Below are 21,592 nucleotides of genomic sequence, written 5' to 3' on the forward strand. Positions count from 1 at the left end.
GCCAGGGGAGTTGGGTTCCGTACATATATTGTGTTCGAACATCATGAATTACCTCGAAGAAAACGGTCTATTGAGACACAGTCAATATGGGTTTAGAAAACATCGTTTCTGTGAAACACAACTAGCTCTTCATTCACATGAACTGTTGAGTCCTATAGACAAGGGATTTCAGATCGATTTCGAATTTCTGGATTTCCTGAAGGCTTTTAACACTTTACCACGCAAGCTGCTCTTAGTGAAATTGCGTGTCTATGGAATATCGTCACAGTTATGTGAATGGATTTGTGATTTCCTGCCAGAGAGGTCACAGTTCGTAGTAATTGGCGGAAAATCATCGAGTAAAACAGAAGTGATTTCTGGCGTTGCTCAAAGTAGTGTTACAGGCCCTTTGCTGATCCTTATCTATATAAACGATTTGGGAGACAGTCTGAGCAGCCGTCTTCGGTTGTTTGCAGATGACACTGTCGTTTATCGACTAATAAAGTTATCAGAAGATCAAAACAAACTGCAAAACGATTTAGAAAAAAAAAAATGTCCGAATGGTGCGGAAAGTGACAGTTGACCCTAAATAACGAAAAGTGTGAGGTCATTCACATGAGTGCTAAAAGGAATTTGTTAATTTCGGTAACACGATAAATCAGTCTAATCTAAGAGCTGTAAATTCAACTAATTACCTAGGTCTTACAATTACGAGCAACTTAAATTGGCAGGAACACATAGAACCTGTTGTGGGGAAGGCTAACCAAAGACTGGGTTTTATTGGCAGGACACTTAGAAAATTTAACAGACCTACTAAGGAGACTGCCTACACTACCCTTGTCCGTCCTCTTTTAGAATACTGCTGCGCGGTGTGGGATCCTTACCAGATAGGACTGACGGAGTACATCTAAAAAGTTCAAAGAAAGGCAGCACGTTTTGTATTATCGCGAAACATGGGAGAGAGTGTCACTGAAATGATACAGGATTTGGGCTGGACGTCATTAAAGCAAAAGCGTTTTTCGTTGCGACGGAATCTTCTCACGAAATTCCAATCACCAAATTTGTCCTCCGAATGGGGAAATATTTTGTTGACACCGACTTACATAGGGAGGAACGATCACCAAGATAAAATAAGGGAAATCAGAGGTCGTACAGAAAGATATAGGTATTCATTCTTATACGAGATTGGAATAATAGAGGATTATGAATGTGGTTAGATGAACCCTCTGCCAGGCACTTAAATGTGATTTGCAGAGTATCCATGTAGCCGTAGATGTTGATGTAGATGTATATGTAGAAATGTTATCAGTGTACGTATCTAAATTACTAAATGTGTAAAACGGTCACACGAATCCAGTTGCAGATAACCTACCTAACAGCTTTCAGCGGCAGTAAACATTTTATTTTCAGTATTTCACTTCATTATTGGTGAAATGCAGCCTCGCCGATGTTATAGTGACGTTCGCGCCAAACATTTCATTTATAACAAAATATTTATCAACTTACACCTCCACAATGCGGTATCTATTGTATTTTTTTCTCTCTACTGTTAAGTTTTTTAAACTTCAAGACATAACTTGATCTTCTTACTGACGTAAATGATCACACTGTTTCGTTCGTGATACAAATAAAGCAAAAGAAACACAACAGATAGGCTACACTAGATAGCACGTTATGCAATACACAATAATTCCGTTCTGTACGTTTGACGTCAAGGCTTATCTTCATAGAGAGAGGATTGTCTTCCGCCCAGTAATGCCTTTTGTGGAGGCTGAAAATACCGTCAAGAGAGAAGCTAGATTCTTCAGTCCACATCGTGTTATTCATTAAATGTTCGTTATCTTCCACTTGGTGCAAAAGCTATTCACAAAACTGTACTCGTTGAATGCGGTCATGTGGCCTCTAGTATTAAGCTAATGCGTAATGATAAGGGTGCAGATCCTCACGGTGCAACACTTCAATAAGCGGTGTTTGAGACATCTGGAACAACCTTGTAATATCGTGGGTACTTCGCCGACGTGATTCGTGAAACGTTTCAAGAATTGTGTTCTTGGTTTTGGAGTACGTCTGGTTCTTGAATGACCTCTGTCCATTACTTGTGGACGAATATTACCGGTTTCCCGGAGGTGTTGCACAAGGGAACGAAAAAATTCTTATCTGGATCGCGCCTTTGAGGACGCCGTGCTACATACGCACGAGCAGCAGCGGCTGCTTGGTCATCGTGTGCACCCAACGTCAAAAGCATATCGACGTATGCACCGTTTAGCACTCCAGCGGGAAGCCGCTCTACGCGAACTTAACAGGACCAGTTGTGGTTGTACACTGTGCATTTATTAGACAAATGCTACCAATGTAAAGGATCCCACTATCACGTCATACGATATTGTCATGTGACAAAATAATATCCTGCCTATAAACTATGAGAACTAGGGAACGGAAGTCCGAAAAACAAAAATTGAACTTGCCTAGAATTCGAACCATACCTCTGTGGTGGATATGGGTTTGATGTCCAAGCAGTCTACTCTTTGAGCCACGGGGGATGGTACGGTGGCTCGGGGTGACACATGTTCATCCGTACATTCCGATGTACTGCACGATATGATAGTGTTGCCAGCTCCTCGTTATCAAACACGTGTTTTCAAAATACACCCGATCTGATTCTGCTAGATAAACTTTCGTCTTGAATCTGGATGAGCAATAGCACGCCGAGATCCAAGCGCTATATTTTTTCAGTATGTCTTGAGGCAGGTGCGCAAATTACCCAGACTACATTCATGCAGTATCTGAGAATAGTGGCGACTTAACACATAATTCATCGAAACTTCTCCTCACTGGTGCCCAGTCCCTAAAGGTAAAGCAAGATAAAAGTTTATCCCTAAGTATATTTTCGCTGGTCTTGAAGTAAGACTTCAGCGTCAGGCATTACTTTTTGATTTATTACTTCTTTATTGCTAACTCTATTAGCAACACATTTTGCAGACAGCATCCGTATGTAACAAAGAATGTCCTCGCAAAATAATACCACAGAACGAGCTATGGTGCGGGAGATATGACGCTGTAAGATTTGAGATATGAGAGGAACTAGCTTTTCTTTTTAAAATAGAGCTAAGATTACTCACATTATCTTGATAAAGTATTTGAGAGCAAACTTTAAACATAATTTCAGAACTTAGATTAAACCTTTCGTCACTTAAGGACCCATAAAATAATGAAATGAAAACAATTTATAGTTTACTACATCATGGTTGTTCATGCCACAAATCTTTAGCGTCAAGCATGGAGTTTTAATCAATTACTTCTTTACTACTAATTCTATTCGGAACCCATTTTGCATATAGCATACACATGTACAACTTAAGAGCCTTTAAAAATTATATGACTTTACAACACATAGTTTATGAGTAAAATCTGGTTGCTGCTCTAGCGCCTGCTTGCCACCATGCAGAAGAATCTAAGGCAGTGCCTCCCAACCTGGAGGTAATTACCCTCTTAGAGGTAAAATGAAATTTTCTGAGGGGTGAATGGTAATGGTTCGATTCTGTTTCAGTCATGAAACTAAATTATTTTCACAGTTTTGTAAGACTCTAATACTGATTATATAAGTTATCAATAATTACTTTTTCTCAATTAGTACCATTAAGGCCATGGAGATCACAAGTTCTTCACATGGTCCACCCACTACACATATATGTTGTCCCTTCTCCCATTCATCGCTGATGATAAAAGTGATACATATACGTAACAAATGCTAAATATCTCAGGAAATTTCTCCTCCAATTTGTAAATAGTACGTGCAGTAATCCAGACATTGGTTCAATACTCGCTCCGAAAGAGATAAATGAATTAATTGGTAGTGTGACAACGCAGTAACTACACATGGGCTACTATACTGCTGCACACAGTTTTATCATTGTTATTATTACTATTGCTATTAGTGACAGTGGTCAGACATAAAGCATTAATAGCAATTTTTTCCAGTTCTGAAGTAAGGACTGCAGCAACCAAGTGATTTATGAACAATATTTGCGGTGTACACGTTTTAACACGGTTTATTTTAAATGGGGTTAAGTGTGCAAGTCAAGGAAGTGCCAAATGAAGAGGAGTAATGCAGGGGAAATATATTTTGTAACTAGTGTCTACCCTAACTGTGCGTAGTAAGCTTTCTTATCTGAGAATTCCTTCGTCATTCATTGACACACACACCACACACACACACACACACACACACACACACAAACTAAATATCTTCATCATTTTCAAAACAAACTTGTTCCAAGAAAAGTCTTCCATTTTACAGTTTATTTAGGTTCTAACGTAGGTGACAATGTGGGGGAGAGGAGGAAGAGCAACATACGTCAGGTTGGGTGAGGGAATGGGGGAAGGGTGGGGGTACTACGTGGTGCCTAATTGCACTCAGCGGTAATGGTCTACGAAGGGTTGGGAACCACTGATCTAAGGTGTGTCATAGGGACTGCCTACCTGTCAGTTGCAGTGGAGCGCCAGTCAACTCACTAGCTGTCGACGTCTTTGCACACCTACATTTTCAAAGTACTCAACAAAGGTCCACCAGTGGCACCGAGGATGTTGCACAACTGGCGGGTTTTGGAGAGATGGCACCGAGGGTTTTGCAAAATTGACGGATTTTAGAGAGACGCTTTGCCGTTTTATTCACGCATGTGTCCATGTTGCAACCCACCCCCATCCCCAATCAACAAGACGCAAGAGGGCGTGATGGAGGATGGCTGAAAAAGGATAAATACCTTTTATTGCTTCACATCACGTTCAAATTTCGTCGAATGTTTTTGAATGGTCCCTTGTGGTACCACCTTGTAAAACAGAGCAAAACTTCGCAGTCGCGCTACACTCCAAAAGGGTCCGATCGAGTCCAATGTGGTTGTAGCCCTACGCTCTCCTTATACATGGATTGAGTCATCGAGGGCGTTTCAGCAGCGTCGAACTTCGTTAAGAACGTCGTTCTGTTGCACATCGCACTGCGAACTGTCATTTTAGACCGCGAAATGTGTTGGAATGAATGCCCCGATGGAGGGGTTAGTATCATTGACACGCATTGTGCCACCTCCTGATAACTTTTCGCGTGGATTTTGAGTTTCAGTATGTCTGCAATGTTTTCCTTGGCCACCCACCTGAAAACTGCCCGATTTCAACGCTGGGAGTCACGATTCTGACGTCCATCACGGAGGTGCCAAAAGAAGTAGCGAAATGTGGGTAGGAAGGGATGTGCCAGCCTTTCCATCGTGTACACGTCCGAAGTGGTGTTGTGCAAAACTGTGATGAAATTTGGTGCCAATGTGACATCATCTGCCCACCTTACACCTCACTTTAACTTCTGAGCTCTGAACTTGGTGCTTTCAACACGAACGCTGTAAGGCATCTGGATTTTACGGACCTTACATGAGCTTGATCCATAACGACAGGACGATACAGTATGAGATCCTCAGGAAATAATAATTATATTACATCAACAAAAGGCAATTGCAGTTAATCTCATGTACCGAAAACTAACAAAACAATATCTACCAATAAATGGACTGGCATGAACAAACAAGTTAAAGAAACGCATTTAGGAGACGAACCAAGCCAGTGGTTAATGATATCGTAAAAATCCCATTTAGCAAGAGAACGGCAAGCTTCAGCGTAGAAAAGGATAAGGCCACAACAATACATTTTTCCTTTTAATGTAAATAAGGCTGGGACTGAGGGTAAGTGACTGCACGTCATTAACAGGGCTAGGCTGCGATCCGTCAAGAAAAATAAAAATGTATTCACCTCTAGCGAGACGATGATTGGCTGAAGTCATACTTGGCGAGGCAGACGCGACACGGTGGGGAGATCCCCATTATATAAAAGCATTTTGAGAACTAAAATTTCTATATCTCTCTCTCATCTCGCAGGAGACCGCATAAGTGTGTGGAAATAATCGAGGGCATTGAGAGTTTTGCTTTCTGCGAAGTGAGGACGATAAGCTTCACGTATCATGCGACAGATAGCAAAGCGGTAGTTAATTATTAATGCAGGAATTTTGCGGGAAAGAAATTGTGCACGTTGCTCCAACCCATAGCGAGCGTGTAATAGCCATTATTTCGACGAGGGAAAGATTAACTTTGTACGGATGGCAGGAAAGCTGCAACTGAGTGAATTCAGTTAAGGCCAGAGTAGTGAATTAGCGTTTCGGATCCAGCACAGAGACAACGCCGTTGTATATGCGGCTTGGTAAAATACCATCGCGCATTGGGCCACAGCAAATATTGAGCCTAGATTTTGCCCATTCCAACTTGCATACGCTTTGACCATTGAATATCGAAAGCCAAGATACTAACCTACTCTCACATTGAGTACATGAGAGATTTTTTTATTGGTTCAAAAAGTAAATTTATTCTCCACTTACTCAGTGCATTGACCAGCTATGACAACATACATTTAAATGAGCGGATGAAGATTTTTAATAATGATTCTTTCCTGTGATATAAAATTTCCATGTGTAGAGATAACGATTTCAATAAGTGGCATTTCAATATGTCCAAGAATTAATTTTTTTTTACTGAGTGTTAAAGGAAATTGAAAATGATTAAGTTTATCACTTGACCCCTGAAAGCAACAGTTGAGAAATTATATATAGAATAAAAAAAGGGAATAGCTGTGTTGTCTTTCGAGAATAGACCCCAACTTTCACTTTTATTAATTCATGCATTCTAGGTACGTGACAGCAGCATTTCTAATGATTTTGTTACGATCCAAACTGATATTAGCTGCCTTACAGGCCAGGGTAATATTTAATTAGAATGTGTGTTTGACACCCTGGGCTTGAGAAGACAGTTAAGACGTTTTGTCCATTTGCGCGCTAAGTGGTAAGATAAGTTTGCACATATTAGCACACTCACTGCGCAGATACAGAGGTCAGACGTACAACAACGCATGTCACAGCGTGAGTATTACCACTGGTAGATACAGTCCTGATCCTACCCACACTCTGAATATGCACGGCAAGTTGCTTTAAAAGTATAAAAAAAAAAATTGTCAAGCAGCACTGTGAAATCGACTGTGATGTAGGTTCAGTTTTATAGACAGCGATTTACCAGAGTAGTACCTTCGTCAAACTTTTTATCTCATATACTTATTTTGTGAAGAGGTTTCTTGAAGGCGATATTTTTTTAGATCTGGAGATAGTTACTACTTACCTTACTGAAACTAGCTAGTTATTTTATTTGGTTTTATTTAAATGTGGTCTAAGCCTTAGACGAGCTTTCTGAAAAATCTTCTGAATTTTAATAAATATATTCATAGACATAAGACTTTTACACATCGCTTACATGAATTTTTGTGCGAGTCTACAAACGGAAAATAAAAATCCATGTAAATTAAATACTTTATTACACGATCCAGTCAATAACGTGACTATTGCATGTGTTCGACGCCAACTTGGAATAACCACTCACAGACGGTCGGTGACAGCACTAGCGTGGGAGGGCATACGAATCTTGTCGGGGGTAAGCGGAAAGCAGCCATACTCCAGCGAAGACTGCAGGGAGTGTTGGATGCACTCAGTCACAGCATAAGGAAATGGAGATCCTGCTCCAAAGACACAAAGACAGACGCTCAGCAGACCTATCACGTCCCACGGTCAGAGGGACTGCCGTCCCCTGAGACACCCCTCTGTGGCATACCTGGGAGTGGCGTTGGACAAGACACTGGCAAGGAGGCGACACTTGGATGACATCGTCAGAAAGGCCAGGGGTGACCCGGCCCAACTCTCCCCATTCCTGGATCCACAGGTCAACTCTCCCGCTGCATCTTGGAATGACCCCCTATGTCACGCTAATCCGACCGATCTTCGAGTATGCGGCAGTGGTCTGGGGCAACACGGCAGAGCCGCACTTCGCCCGCCTCCAACGGCACCTCGCACTGCATCTACCACGACACTTTGCTATGGCCAATCTTCTCTGGGTCTCTCAAATTCCTCTGTTACGTGTAAGGCTACGAACACAGCCCAGCCACCCAGTCGTCTCATCCTCTGCCCTGATCAAAGTGTCAACGCCTCAACACCAACCGATGGGCACACCTGTTTGACGACGTCAAACTCACCAGCTCGCCAGGACATCGTTACCAGAAGCTATCAAGATGCCCATCCTTTAGGTCTACTCACTGTCTTCATTCACCTCAGTCGTGGAGGCATGGCTGCCCAGCCTGGACTCCACCGGCAGTCGAGGATCGATCTGTTTTCGTCATGTGCAGCAGTAGGCAGCAGACGCGGAAAACAGTCCGACCATTGTCGTACTGCGGAAACTGAGTGATTTATCTGTCGTCCAAGAGGTCATGCTCACTGGTTTCTGGGCAAAAGGTGTTTTGTTGCTCGATGAACCCGTTGCAGTTTTAAAGATTCAGATGATTGAGTTTAAGGCAGCTACCAGATAAGATGGGTGTTTTTATTATACAGAGTATTAGTACTCCAAGCTAAAGTACAAACATCGCTACGAAATGTTTTAATTGATTTTTATACCAGATGATAGGTCACGGCCGAAACCGGTACTACTAGTAAAATCCAGTTAATGCATTTCAGTGCCATGAGTTTTTTGAAAAATTGCAAATGAGCTGCTAGCGATATTATGCGTAGAATCTTCCGTTCTCCAAGATGACAGCAGTTGTGATCACAGGACTTCACACCTACGTTCATGGTTTGACGAGCACCTCTCCTGGCCCACAAAGTCAACTCTTCGCAGTCCAATAGAAAATGTCTGCCACGATTTGGAGCGGCAAGTGATACGCAGCTATCAGCTTCTTCGCAGTTTTGTAGCTCTTCGGGAGCGAAACACCAACGAGTGGCTTGAGCTAGCTATAGCGTACCAGAAGAAACTTGTGGACTTCCTTCCTTGGAAAACTGAGGCTATTATAGGGGCTACAAGCGTTGTTGCACATTATTGACACATTGTTTTCTGGTAAAATGTAACCGTAAATATTGTATGGCATTGTGGGCTGGTAGCCCGTGAGGTGGGTTCAGTTGACTGTCGGAAAGGATGTTCTTCCCCCGTGCACTTTACTCCTTTACTTACGGATATGTGAAAGTTGTGTCGTATTTATACTTGTAGAGTGTGTGGAAGTGCGATGGATGCGTGTACCCTGAGGTGACCGAAGTAATTGAGTACCTCCTTAGTATCGTACCGGACGTACTTTTGCCCGGCTACTGCAGGAGCTCGACGTGGCTTGGACTCAACAAATCGTTGGAAGTCCCCTGCAGAAATATTGAGCCATGCTGCCCGTGTAACTGTGAAAGTGTTGCCGATGTAAGATTCCGTGCGCGGACTGACCTGACTATTTTCTCCCGAACATGTTCTGTGGGATTTATTTCGGGCGATCTGGGCGGGCGAATCATTCGCTCGTATTGTCCAAAATACTATTCAAACTAATCGCGAACAGTTGTGACCCGGTGACAAGACATCGATGTTTGGGAACATAAAATCCATGGATGGCTGCAAGTGATGTACTAGCAGCCGAACAAAAGCATTTCCAGTCAATGATCGGTCCACTTGGAACAGAGGACCCAGTCCATTCCTTGTAAACACAGTCTACACACTACGGAGCCACCACCAGCTTGCACAGTCCCTTATGTCCATGGCTTCGTGGGGTCTGTGCCACACTCGAAGCCCACTATCAGCTCTTACCAACAAAACTTATCTGACCAGACCACAGTTTTCTATTTTTGTATGGTCCAACGGATATGGTCAAGAGCCCAGGAGAGGCGCTGCAGGTGACGTCGTGGCGTTAGCAAAGGTCATCTTCTACCAAGGCCCATTAACACCGAATTTCGTCGCACTGTCCTACTAGATAAGTTCGTCGTACGTCGCACATTAATTTCTGCGGTTATTTCTCGCGGTGTTGTTTCTACTTTAGCACTGACAACTTAACGCGGACGCCGCTGCTCTCACTCGTTAAGTGAAGTTCGTCGGCCATTGCGTTGTCGGTGATGACAGCTAATGCCTGAAATTTGGTATTCTCGGCACACTCTTGACACAACTATCTCGATATATTGAATTCTATGAGTTAACGAGCATTGCGCTCTCACTTAAAAATATGTCCGAAAGAGTCAGCCTACAGGAATTGTGAATCGAACACTGTCGTTCAGGACCACATGCTACAAAGGGCGCAGATTCACCATGAAATGGGGAAACTCACAGGGCTCTATTGTCTGTAGAGGCCTAAGCGCTGTAGTGTGCGAGTGAGACAGACGAGAACCTACGTCATAGGGAAACCCAGTAGAAGGGTTTTTGTGGACGAGGAAACGTAGCATTGTTAAATGTGCGGCTATAAAGGGAAACATTTATGAAAAAAAAATGGCTCTGTGCACTATGGTCATCAGTCCCCTATAACTTAGAACTACTTAAACCTAACTAACCTAAGGACATCACACAACACCCAGTCATCACGAGGCAGAGAAAATCCCTGACCCCGCCGGGTATCGAACCCGGGAACCCGGGCGTGGGAAGCGAGAACGCTACCGCACGACCACGAGCTGCGGACCAAACATTTATGAAAGCTATTTAATTCTGTAGTAATGCACGGAATGAAGCCACAGTAGTTTTAATCTACCATCCTTCATAAATTTTCATGGTGATACCAGTAAAATTTGAATATTGATCATATCTATAGTAGTTAAAATTTTATTCTTAAAGAAAAATTAACAAGTTTTGTAACAAAGACCTGAATGCTAAAATCTGAACGCTTGAATCGATCTTAACGATCGACATTTCAAATAGAAGCGCATCATTAAAATGACAAATGTTGTAAATATCAACTCTGTAACGTTATGTGTTTAAAAGATATAGTAAATTTAAGTTATCAGTATTTTCAGTTAAGCAACACATCATCATTTCCTCCGCACAAAACACATTGAACGATGACAGCATGACACCTTATTGTATCACTAGGTAATAGGATATTTGTTGTAAAGTTTAGTGTATAACAGTTACTTTTGTTCTGTATTTCTTTATCAGCAAGCACATTGGTTCAAGGCTACTGGCCGTGACATTCAAAATTTAGAAGGAAGTTCTATTGGTTTTACGTAAAAGAATTTAAGAATGGATATTATTGTTACTTTATTTAGAACGTGAAAGTAATCAAGCTTTAATTATTAATATATGTTAACATGTAAAACAATGTAGAACAAGCTGTAGCCAATCAGATGGACGGCTTCAGGAAAGGGAACTGAGCGAGGATATTCGGTGCTCGGGAAAACGCGGCCGGAGACGGACAGAGAGGGACAGTTCTAATCGAGACACCAAAGGGGACAGTTCGGATGGAGACGCGAAAAGGGACAGTTTGGCTGGAGACACCAAAGGGTACATTTCGTATTGAGACGCGAAAGCGGACGGTCGGTCTTTAGGCAGCTAGGAACTCAAACGACTTAAAAATTTTCGCGTTGCGTGGTATCGCGGGACTTAGTCTCTGAGTGGTGAGCAGCCGCGCGCCTGGCGTGAACTCTAACTTTTCGTATAGTTGACGAGGGGGAGTATCGAACTTGTAATTCGAGATGGGATTGAGACTGGTCGAACTGTGTCAGATGGATATACGCTCGAGTGTAACAGTAACTCTACGACCACTTTCGTTATTAGTTTGCTTTCTGAATAAACATTATTCTAACCAAATCGCAACTGTGTGGCCTACATAATTTATGGGTCGTTAATTCAGTTCCAGATATTATTATTACTGTATTTATATGTCATGTTAACTTTGTATCTCGCAAACTTTCCATCAGCCAGGTAATTTAACCAAAGGGTCACAAGTGTCTAATTTAGGGCGTGTAATGAGACACGTGCGGTTCAACCCCTAGACGAGTTTGAGCCGAGACATTTCGATGAAGAGGAACCGCATGTGAATCCGAACATCTTTGGGATGTTCCCATGCGTCCAGCTCGAGCTATCATTCCGCCTCCAAAGTTTGTTAACTCCTGTTGAGCGCCTTTAATCAAGTCGGACACCATATCACAAGAGTCATCTTAGTACAAGTGACAGCTGCACCAGTGCACTGCCCTTTTATTTCTTGTGTAGGTGGTACGTGCATATAGCTGTCCCGTGACTATTGTCATCCCAGTGTACAGCGCAGTGTCATGTGTCTGTAGTACGGTGGGGGTGAGGGACGGAAAAGGACGAAACTCTGTGCAAACACTCAGCATACTCGCCTCCAACAGCACCAAGACCACCTGCGAGCTTAAACGTTCCCCATATGAAGGACGGATATCAACAGTGGTACGAGTAATCACTTCATGAGACGCTACGGAGTGGTTTAGCACTTAACCCAAGACGTTAGTACAAAGGCTGGTGATCAGAAACTTTATGTCACCACCTCTTCCGCCCTAGCTGTCACACAGTGGCAGTGAAAGTTTTATTCGCCAGCAGGATTCGGACAGGCTTAGCTCCTAGTCGAGCGCCACCGCACAGGCGTGCGTTAGCGACGTCGGCTGTGGAGGCGGGTTGTCTGCTGGTGGTGACTGATACCTAGTGTCCGGTGTGCGGCGTACTCTGCGCAACGTACCTGCAGGATGTATCCCCTGGCGTAGTCCTCGTGCGTCCAGCCGAAGCCGGCGAGCACGTGTAGCACCTCGTCGCGGCGCAGCACGGAGAAGAGCCTGTCCAGCAGGATCTTGAGCCTGATGGGCAGCGCCTGGCAGCCGTACAGCACGAGGCTCGCGATGTCGAAGGCCGCGTTCGCCTGCACCGGCTCCACGGGCAGCGCCGGCGCCTGCTGCCTGCCTCCCAGCTTGTCCAGCGCTGCACACACACACACACAAGAGGCATTACACGGCACACTAATTTACATTACGAATATACACAGTAGTGGCGTTAATCACTGATCGTCATGTAAGCGGTGAACTACTCTTTGATCATATGGCAAGAAGTAGCTACACTACAGCTCGTGCAAACTGCAACACGGAGTAACAAAGACTCGCGACAATCCAAACTCTGAAACATACGGCATCTTGGGATCGTCCTCGTGCCTCCTTTGGATGCTAGAGCCGTTTCAAAGTATCTAGGGGAACGAGGGGCAGTATACGTGCTGAATACGATGAGTGATTTCCAATACCTGTTTTGTAATGTGCCATTGCTGGCCACAGTTGTCCTTTCGTTGCTATGGATCCCAGAGTCAGTATCCGCTATGCGGCGGAAGGGGGCTTTATTTAGGCTGGAGATGATGGGCTGGTCACTGTATAATACTTCTACAAGGCTTTTGGTTAGAGCCTAATATGCTCCTGCGATAGCGAGTGAGTTTTCCTTAGCCGACCGAAGTGGCCGTGCGGTTAAAGGCGCTGCAGTCTGGAACCGCAAGACCGCTACGGTCGCAGGTTCGAATCCTGCCTCGGGCATGGATGTTTGTGATGTCCTTAGGTTAGTTAGGTTTAACTAGTTCTAAGTTCTAGGGGACTAATGACCTCAGCAGTTGAGTCCCATAGTGCTCAGAGCCATTTGAACCATTTTTGAGTTTTCCTTAATGGCAAGTGTTTCCCAGTATCTGTGGTAAATCAGTATGCTTGCGACAGCATGCTTTCCTGAAAGTTCCAAAACTCCGAGCATAGAAACGGGATTTTCCGGTGCTCATACTTCGTGTTCTATTGGTGATAAAAAGGTAGGGTCAAGTATTTTCGATAGCCCTTGGGCTATGGGTCATTTGTATACCCAACAGAAGTGTCACCGTCCTACAGTAAACGGTAAAAATATGAATATCACAGCCGCGCAAAGTGTCGCGCGGTCTTGAGTACTTTGCCACGGTTCACGTGGGTTCCCCCATCGGAGATTCGAGTCCTCCCTCTGCCATGGGTGTGTGTGCTATCCTTTGCGTAAGTTGGTCTAAGTTTGATTAAGTAGTGTATAAGTCTAGGAACCGATGACATTAGTAAAATGTTCAAATGTGCGTGAAATCTTATGGGACTTAACTGCTAAGGTCATCAGTCCCTAAGCTTACACACTACTTAACCTAAATGATCCTAAGGACAAACACATACACCCATGCCCGAGAGAGGACTCGAACCTCCGCTTGGGCCAACCGCACAGTCCATGACTGCAGCGCCCAAGACCGCTCGGCTAACCGCGCGCAGCTGACCTTAGCAGTTTGGTCACATAAGAACTTACCACACTACCATTTCCACCACCATCACACGCTTACTCCTGCTTACACACTTGGAGCAAATCGGTTGGTTCTCGCATTTGATATGGTCTACGGTGGGCTCGATGGAACCTTTGGAGGAAACATTAGTTCATGGGAGGTTACTCGGAAAAACACACAAAAGGGGTTTTGTAGTAATCGTATATTTTCGCCGTTACTAGCCCACCGAAAACTAGCCCAGAATTACAATACAGCTACGCACACCAAATGACTGAAATTTTTACAGTACAGGCCTATTCCCAAGATCCCGATCTCGAACAACTTTGAAAATTTTCTTGGTTTCTTTATCTGTTTCCAAGATACACAAGTTCAAAGGCTCCCTCCATTTCGAGTCAGGAATCCGTCCCTGCAGTTTGTCGGTTTTGTTGATGTTCACCCTGTATATAAATAATGTTCTGTCACCTATGTGAGAAGCACAAACAGATCTCTTTGCTGACGATCCAAGTATTATAATCAAGCCTAATGGAATAACTTCATCACATGAAAGTATAAATACCATTTTCTTGAAAATTAGCAAGTGGCTATATGCAAACAGCCCGTCACTGAATGTAAGTAAAACACTGCACATGCAGCTCTGTACCGCACAAGGACTGTCCGCACCATTATGAGTAACCCGTGAGAGTAAATCAATAAATGAAACAGAATATTTTAATTTATTAGGTGTTTTATTGATAAGAATCTGAACTAGAGGACCCATGTCACAGATCTTAAACGTCTTATTTCTGCAACTTCACGTTACTGAGAATTCCAGACTTTGGAGATGAAAATATAAAAAAATTGACTTACTTGTCTGTTTTAAATCACTAGCGTTTCATGGAATCATATTCAGGGGCAACTCGTCGCTGAAGAAAATAGTATTTGTTGCACAGAAGCGTGTAATAAAGGATCGATTGTAGACAGCTTTTTGAACAGGTGGGTGTACTGACAACAGCCTCAGGTACATTTCCTCCCTCACGAAGTATGTTAGCAACAATGAATCACACTTCGAAAACAACACTGATATATACAATACTAGAAAAAAGAAAATTATTTACGCTACGTGTCCCTCATTCTTAATATGTCACAGAAAGGAGTGAGGTAATTACTCATAAAAACCCTTGATCACTACTCAGTGACGTAAACAATTTAACGGGAAAGAATGAGATTTTCACTCTGCAGCGGAGTGTGCGGCATGTCTAAGCCTTTTCTCCGCAATACCCTTTCTTTCAGGAGCGCTAGTTCTGCAAGGTTCGCAGGAGAGCTTCTGCAAAGTTTGGAAGGTAGGAGACGAGGTACTGACAGAAGTGAAGCTGTGGGGAGGGGGCGTGAGTCGTGCTTGGGTAGCTCAGTTGGTAGAGCACTTGCCCGCGAAAGGCAAACGTCCCGAGTTCGAGTCTCGGTCCGGAACACAGTTTTAATCTGCCAGGAAGTTTCAGTTTAACGGGAAGTACAATTAACCTCAAACACGAACTAAAATCATAGCGGCTTAACTGCTCCGACTGCATAGAAGAATTTCTATATATGTAGTAATTTCGTGTGTGTGTGTGTGTGTGTGTGTGTGTGTGTGTGTGTGTGTGTGTGTGTGTGTGTGTGTTTCTTTGTGGGTTTAAGTAAATAAGAGAATGACAATGAACATTGTTACTTTAAAGGCACTGTATCCGTGAAGACATATGTTCGTCAAATGCATAAACGGTCAGTATGAAGCGTATTTTCCGACGAGAAGCTGTAAAACTGTCTCGCTTCACTTCTCTTGCAGAGTTATCAGTTATGATCCACCTAACATTCAAATAATCAACTAACGATTTGGTTGAAATTCAAATCAAGTTCAAATTCAATGCTCTCGGGGAAACTGTAGCGAATACGCACATGACTGCAGATACTTTGACATCGTTCGTCTTCCAAGAGCGAAGCATCTGAGCTAGACAATGCAACTGTCAACTGATAATAGAGCACAACTTTCGAAAAGCGTCGAAAATAAAATGAAGCTTAAAATTTCGGAATGTTTACACTGTGTTTTTTTATGTGCTGATCTGAACTAGTCATGACAAGTGACAAGACGTACTGAACAACCCGATGGGAGAGCGGCATGCGACTGTTTCCTCGCATGAACCGCCAGATGGCACGGACGCGGGGCTGTTGCCAGCTGCCGGGCCGCATCCCCTTTCACCTGGGGAACTCAGGGCGGTGATACGGCTGGCCCACCCTTATTGAATCCAACAGGCGGCGTGTTGGCTACAAGGAAACCACCCGCCTGCCACCATTATGACGACCCTGGAGAGGTTACCATGACCTCATCAGGAGGGGGAGCAGTCGTGACAGCAGACTGCCAGCTTTTAGCACTTTGGAGCCCCAAAACGGTCACCTACCGCCCACCAGAAGGGGATGAGACACACAGCCGAAACACCTGCGTCTTTAACAATGTTCTACGAGGGGCGTTCAATAAGTAACGAAACACTTTTTTTTTCGGCCAATTTATGTTGAAATAATTTGAAATTTGTTATGGGACGTCGTGGAATATTGCCGCTTCAGCCCTAGATTTGAGAGGTGGCATGCCTTTAGATGCATACAGTGACTTGCCCCCTCTCATATGTATATCTTTCTCTGAGTAATTCGATTTGGGGAAGTATGGCCGAGTATTGTCATTACAAAGCTAGTATTGAGAACTCAGCAGATTTGAATATTTTCCTCTGTAATTGCATATGGTGAAAAGTTGCTATGGCTTCACACGCGGACTTCCCACGCAGCGTCTCTCGTCACCCGGGTGGTCCGGTGACAGGCGGGTTCTTCTGATCTCGAAAGGGTTATGCAGACGGGTGTAAGGGAGTCGAGTGGATGCTGTTCAGACGCCGACATTGACACAAGAGCGGAGGCGACACGCCCACAGGGGCCTGAAGGAGCTGCTGGGGCTAGAAATTCCGTTACTTCGCAGAAACTTAGTGAAAACACTTTCTGACGGGCTACCAGCGAAGCGTGGGAATGACTTGTCTTCCCAGGCAGTCTTGGCGGGCAAATTCCTGCGTTTCCTGCAAAATCATAACTGTGATTGGCTTGCTCATGGGATAGATCCGTGACGTAGCAAAATCGGCGCAGAAATTGGAGCCAAGTATCTCCATTGGTGGAATAGTAGTGCTTCGGCAATAGAGTGGAATTTTCCACCGGTTTTCGAGTTGCTGATTGGAACGTTTAACCACGGCCACTGTCGTGGGGGCGGGAATGTTCTGTGTTCAGCTTGTACAGGTGCTCTTGAGAGAGTCGGCTCTCGCCTTTCGGTCGGAGTAGGTTACAAGACTGAGCTCTCGCTGCTCTGGACAGCCTGCCTTCTGTTGGCTGTCTAATATACTTTCATTTAAATCTAACTGTATGATGAAGTTGCTGAAGTTTCGACTTCAACGTAACTTTCCGAGTACAGTTGGCAATTGAGCGTTCTGTGTACAAGCGGCCTATGTTGTCCGTCTTAAGCAGTTTTGGCTAAAGTTGACTGTATCGGAGTTACGGTGTGACTTCTCTTGTTAAAATGAATCACTGTACCGTCAGTGATAGTGTAGTGAGCCTTCTTCGTCTCCCTCAGAGACGCATTTGTGTTGCTAGGAAGTCTTTAGTCTGGAACAACCAGACCAGAATAATTTGTTTCGGGCTATACTCGCGACATTATCATTACCACGACTGGACATCGAAACAACCAGCCATCGCCTCCAGTATGCCAGATCGTGTCCTTGCAGTTAAGAAGACAGCTTGGTAATGTATGTCCGCAGCACCGACAGATGAGAAAATTTTGCTACGTGACAATCAGAGCTCAGCAGAGCGCGTCTGTTCCCGTCTTTTCTAACGTGGTTCTGTCTTGGGTGTTCATTGTCTGAGTTCTCACTACTGTAGCAGCAATTATTGTTGGGCTGGCTGGGTGTTTCTATTAAGATTTGAGTTGCAAGGAATTGGCTCCACATACCACTTGGTCATAAATGTCGCAATCTAGTTTATGGACAACTTCATTTTCACAACATTTATTTGAGTATCCAATTTGACGTAGTGTAAATGTTTCATGTGTTTTGTTTATTATTTTGAGTTTAGTCATAATAGATCAAATGGTTATTTTGGACAGAACTTTCATTCTGTTGATCGGTGGAGCAACCCTTTCATTTCTCACAACGTTAATGAAACTTTCCTTTATCAAATTAATTTCTATCAAGTTAAATTATTTCAGGTGACAAACTCTTTTCTACTCCACTTGCAGGGTCGATTACAGTCAGCTCGCGTTTCTTCTTAATCCATGTGCAACAGCAAAAATCGGAGTTATAAAAGGGGGGGCTTAGAGCATCATTTCCATATGAAGATTCTAGAAGAATTTAGTGTTAGGCACACTGATATCCCCGGCACCTCGCAGATTTTCATGAAGTTTACATAGGTGCTTACGCTATACGCAGCCTTCGAAATGGCGCCTGTAAAGGAGGTACATTCCGGAAAGCTGTCAATGAGTTTATTTAGGCGCAAAACCAGAGCATCACAGATTCATAGGAGCTTGCAGAATGTCCACGGAGATCTGACAGTAAACAAAGCACGGTGGGTCGCTGGGGTCTCTCAGCACCGCTGCAAGGTCGCCCAAACTTGTCTGATCTCTCGCGTGACTGCCGCCCATTCACAGCATTGAGTCTTGCAACATTGGAACGCGCGGACACTCTCATTCGAGGAGACTGACGGATCACAATCAGACACATCACTACTCAGCTGGACGGCTCTGTTGGTAACGCTGACTCACTCGTCCGAATCGTCCACCAGTTGGGCTACTCAAAGGTGTGTTCCCGCTAGGTTCATCACCACCTAACAGGAAACTATAAAGAGCAACGAAGGACCATCTGTGTAGAATTACTTGCACGTTACGAGGCAGTCCGTGACAATCTTTGTCGCAAATCGTCACAGGCGATGAAACATGACCTCATCACTTCAGTCCGGAAACAAAATGGCAGTCCATCGAGTGGCTTCACACCACATCTCCTCCGAATAAAGCCACACTGTCAGTCGGTAAACTTGTGGCAACGGCCTTGTGGGACTCTGAAAGGGTTATTCTGTTTGATGTCCTGCTGCATGGTGCAGCGATCACCTCTGAAGTGTACTGTGATACGCTTCAGGAAATTGAAAAAACCAGTTCAGCGTGTTCGTCGCCACAAAAATGAAACGATCTTTTCCACGACAACGCATGGCCTCATACAAGTCTGCGCACACCAGAGCAGCTCACAGAAATTCGTTGAACCGTTCTTTCTCATCGACCCTGCAGCCCGGATCTCGCACCTTCCGAATGCACCTGTTTGGTACCATGTTGGGCGCACTTTGCGGGAAACGGTAGGTGGATGATGGGGAGGTTACTGATACAGCAAGACTTTGGCTCCAACTTTGCAGGCGTACAGGTCCTCCACGTAAGATGGCGTAAGGACGTCGCATTGAACGGAGATTATGTTGAGAGATAGGGTTTTGTAATCAAAGGAGTGGGAAATAATATGGTGTACTGAAATCTAGACTACAACGAACCTGATTTCAGAAAAAAAAATGTGTTCCATTACTTACTGAAAGTCCCTCGTATATTCAAGTCAGCACGAAATTTCTTTTATGATTTTATCCTTTATGTGCACCAATCGCCTTTTACCGAACTCTGATTTCCAACACCTGATAAACTTCATTCGTCCAATTCTTTTTGGCGCCAGTCGAAAAACGTGTCTCTAAGGTGAAATAAAGGGTTGTATTTATTTCGTATACGAATTGGAACTTCAGAGGTTTGTGATTGTGAGTATTCGTCCATGTGAAGTATACGCAATTTTTCATACTAACGCGTCTGAAAGTGGGAGCTTCATTCTTGAAACATGGAACTCTCTCTCTGCCAATTACCTTTTTTGCTAACGACATTCAGCAGGTCGGTAAAAACAGGAGCATTTTTTCAGTGGTAATTATTAAAGTTTTCGCAGAAACTGCCTTAAATATGAGACTGAACTCTCCCGTAGCAGCTGTACAAAGTTTGTCCCACATTGTGCAATTTGATTTTAAAAGGTCTTACGGTGGAAGGGTGGCAACTTTATATACCATTTACATCCCTCCTACGGGGTGCATAGTTTATGTGCTTGTGTGAGTTGTTAAAATTTTTAGTTTAAAGTAATCTGGTGTGTTGCAGATTTGCACCAGTGTAGTCTTTCAGAGGTTGTTGTGAGCGGTCGTGACTACGGCCATGTCAAAAGGGAGCGGCAAGGTTCTCAGCCCGAAAGCTCATACTGCCTCTCAATAAATTGTAACTTGATGTTTAGAGGACGTTTTCTGATTATAATTTTAAATCTGTTTCACAAAAAAAGGGGGGGACTTTAGGAATAAAATTTCCATTTGTTGAAAGAAACTTGATTTGTTTTCATCAGTTACCCACTGGCAACTACTTCCACGCTCACATAGTGTGATTAAATGTGTTAATGTTCTTGATGAATCGCTAGTAAATAAAGTAAATTCTTAAGAAAAGGTTTTTGAAGGTAAATTCACGGTTCAAGAAGCAACCAATTTGCTAAGTCTTCCTAAGCAGGAGACAGTGTATAATATTCATTCTTTGATCTTTGATATATTGACACTAAGGGGATCCTCCTGTTGGGTATGGAAATGGTGCCTAACCATGCTGTCCCGTGGATACCGATATCACTTTCAAATCGGCGAGCTTCATTGACGCGCCCTTTTAGTACGGTGCGCATCCGACCTCTTTTAGTTCTGTTTTGGAGTCCATGTCTCTACCGCTGCAGACAAGTACATGGACCTCACCGGCCTTTGAGTTGCGTCATGTGAATTTTCCTAGCGCGTTTGTTTCTCCTTCTGTGACGAGCGCACTGCTGCTGGCGCCGCCTGCACACTGCTACTTGGCAGCAAACGGACCCAATAGCCGTGAAGAACGGCCTCGGCATCGGTCGGCGCGGGGGCGGGCGGACACCCCCCAATTACTGTCCGGCAGGCAGCGGGTCCCATTAGGCGGGCAGCCGCTCTCTGATGCCAGAGTTCATCACCTGCCCCTCCTCATTGTTCCAGGGGCGCGCGCACACACACGCGCCGCCTATTGAAATACGTCTGGGAAAGCTGGTGACGTCATGCGACTGCCCCGGGCCGCAGCGGTACCCGCCATTAGGGCTTATCCGGCCGTGAGTCTCGGCCACGTATGGTGCGAGACATGGTGGGTGTCCATCACTGACACGGAGCTTCAGTCGTCTCGTACATCACAGCGGCATTTCCTTTTGGTCACGTACATAATGATGTGATGCTAATAATAATTTCAGAAAACATACATTTCGAAAGCATATCGTTACGCCGGCTGTATCAACACAAAATCCTTTGTAGCCAGACGCATAAAAACTGTGCCCAGCGAAATTTTCGCCCATAGAAAAAACTGTGACATTTGAGCTCAGTATTTCTGGAAACTAGCTGCTCACTAAGTCAAGGCAAGTTGAGAGTTCTCGGTCACTTC

General features: G+C 44.2%; 1 protein-coding gene across 1 annotated transcript in view; it reads right to left on the reverse strand.

The window, feature by feature from the left end:
• Positions 1-21,592, reverse strand: part of LOC126412894 (uncharacterized) — a 745,825-nt gene that overhangs the window by 85,788 nt on the left and 638,445 nt on the right. The window contains exon 4 of the mRNA XM_050082784.1: positions 12,520-12,755. Coding sequence (XP_049938741.1) covers positions 12,520-12,755 — 236 coding nt within the window. The remainder of the gene's footprint in view (positions 1-12,519; positions 12,756-21,592) is intronic.

The sequence above is a fragment of the Schistocerca serialis genome, chromosome 7 (assembly GCF_023864345.2).
Source record: "Schistocerca serialis cubense isolate TAMUIC-IGC-003099 chromosome 7, iqSchSeri2.2, whole genome shotgun sequence".
In the NCBI taxonomy this organism is placed as follows: domain Eukaryota; kingdom Metazoa; phylum Arthropoda; class Insecta; order Orthoptera; family Acrididae; genus Schistocerca; species Schistocerca serialis.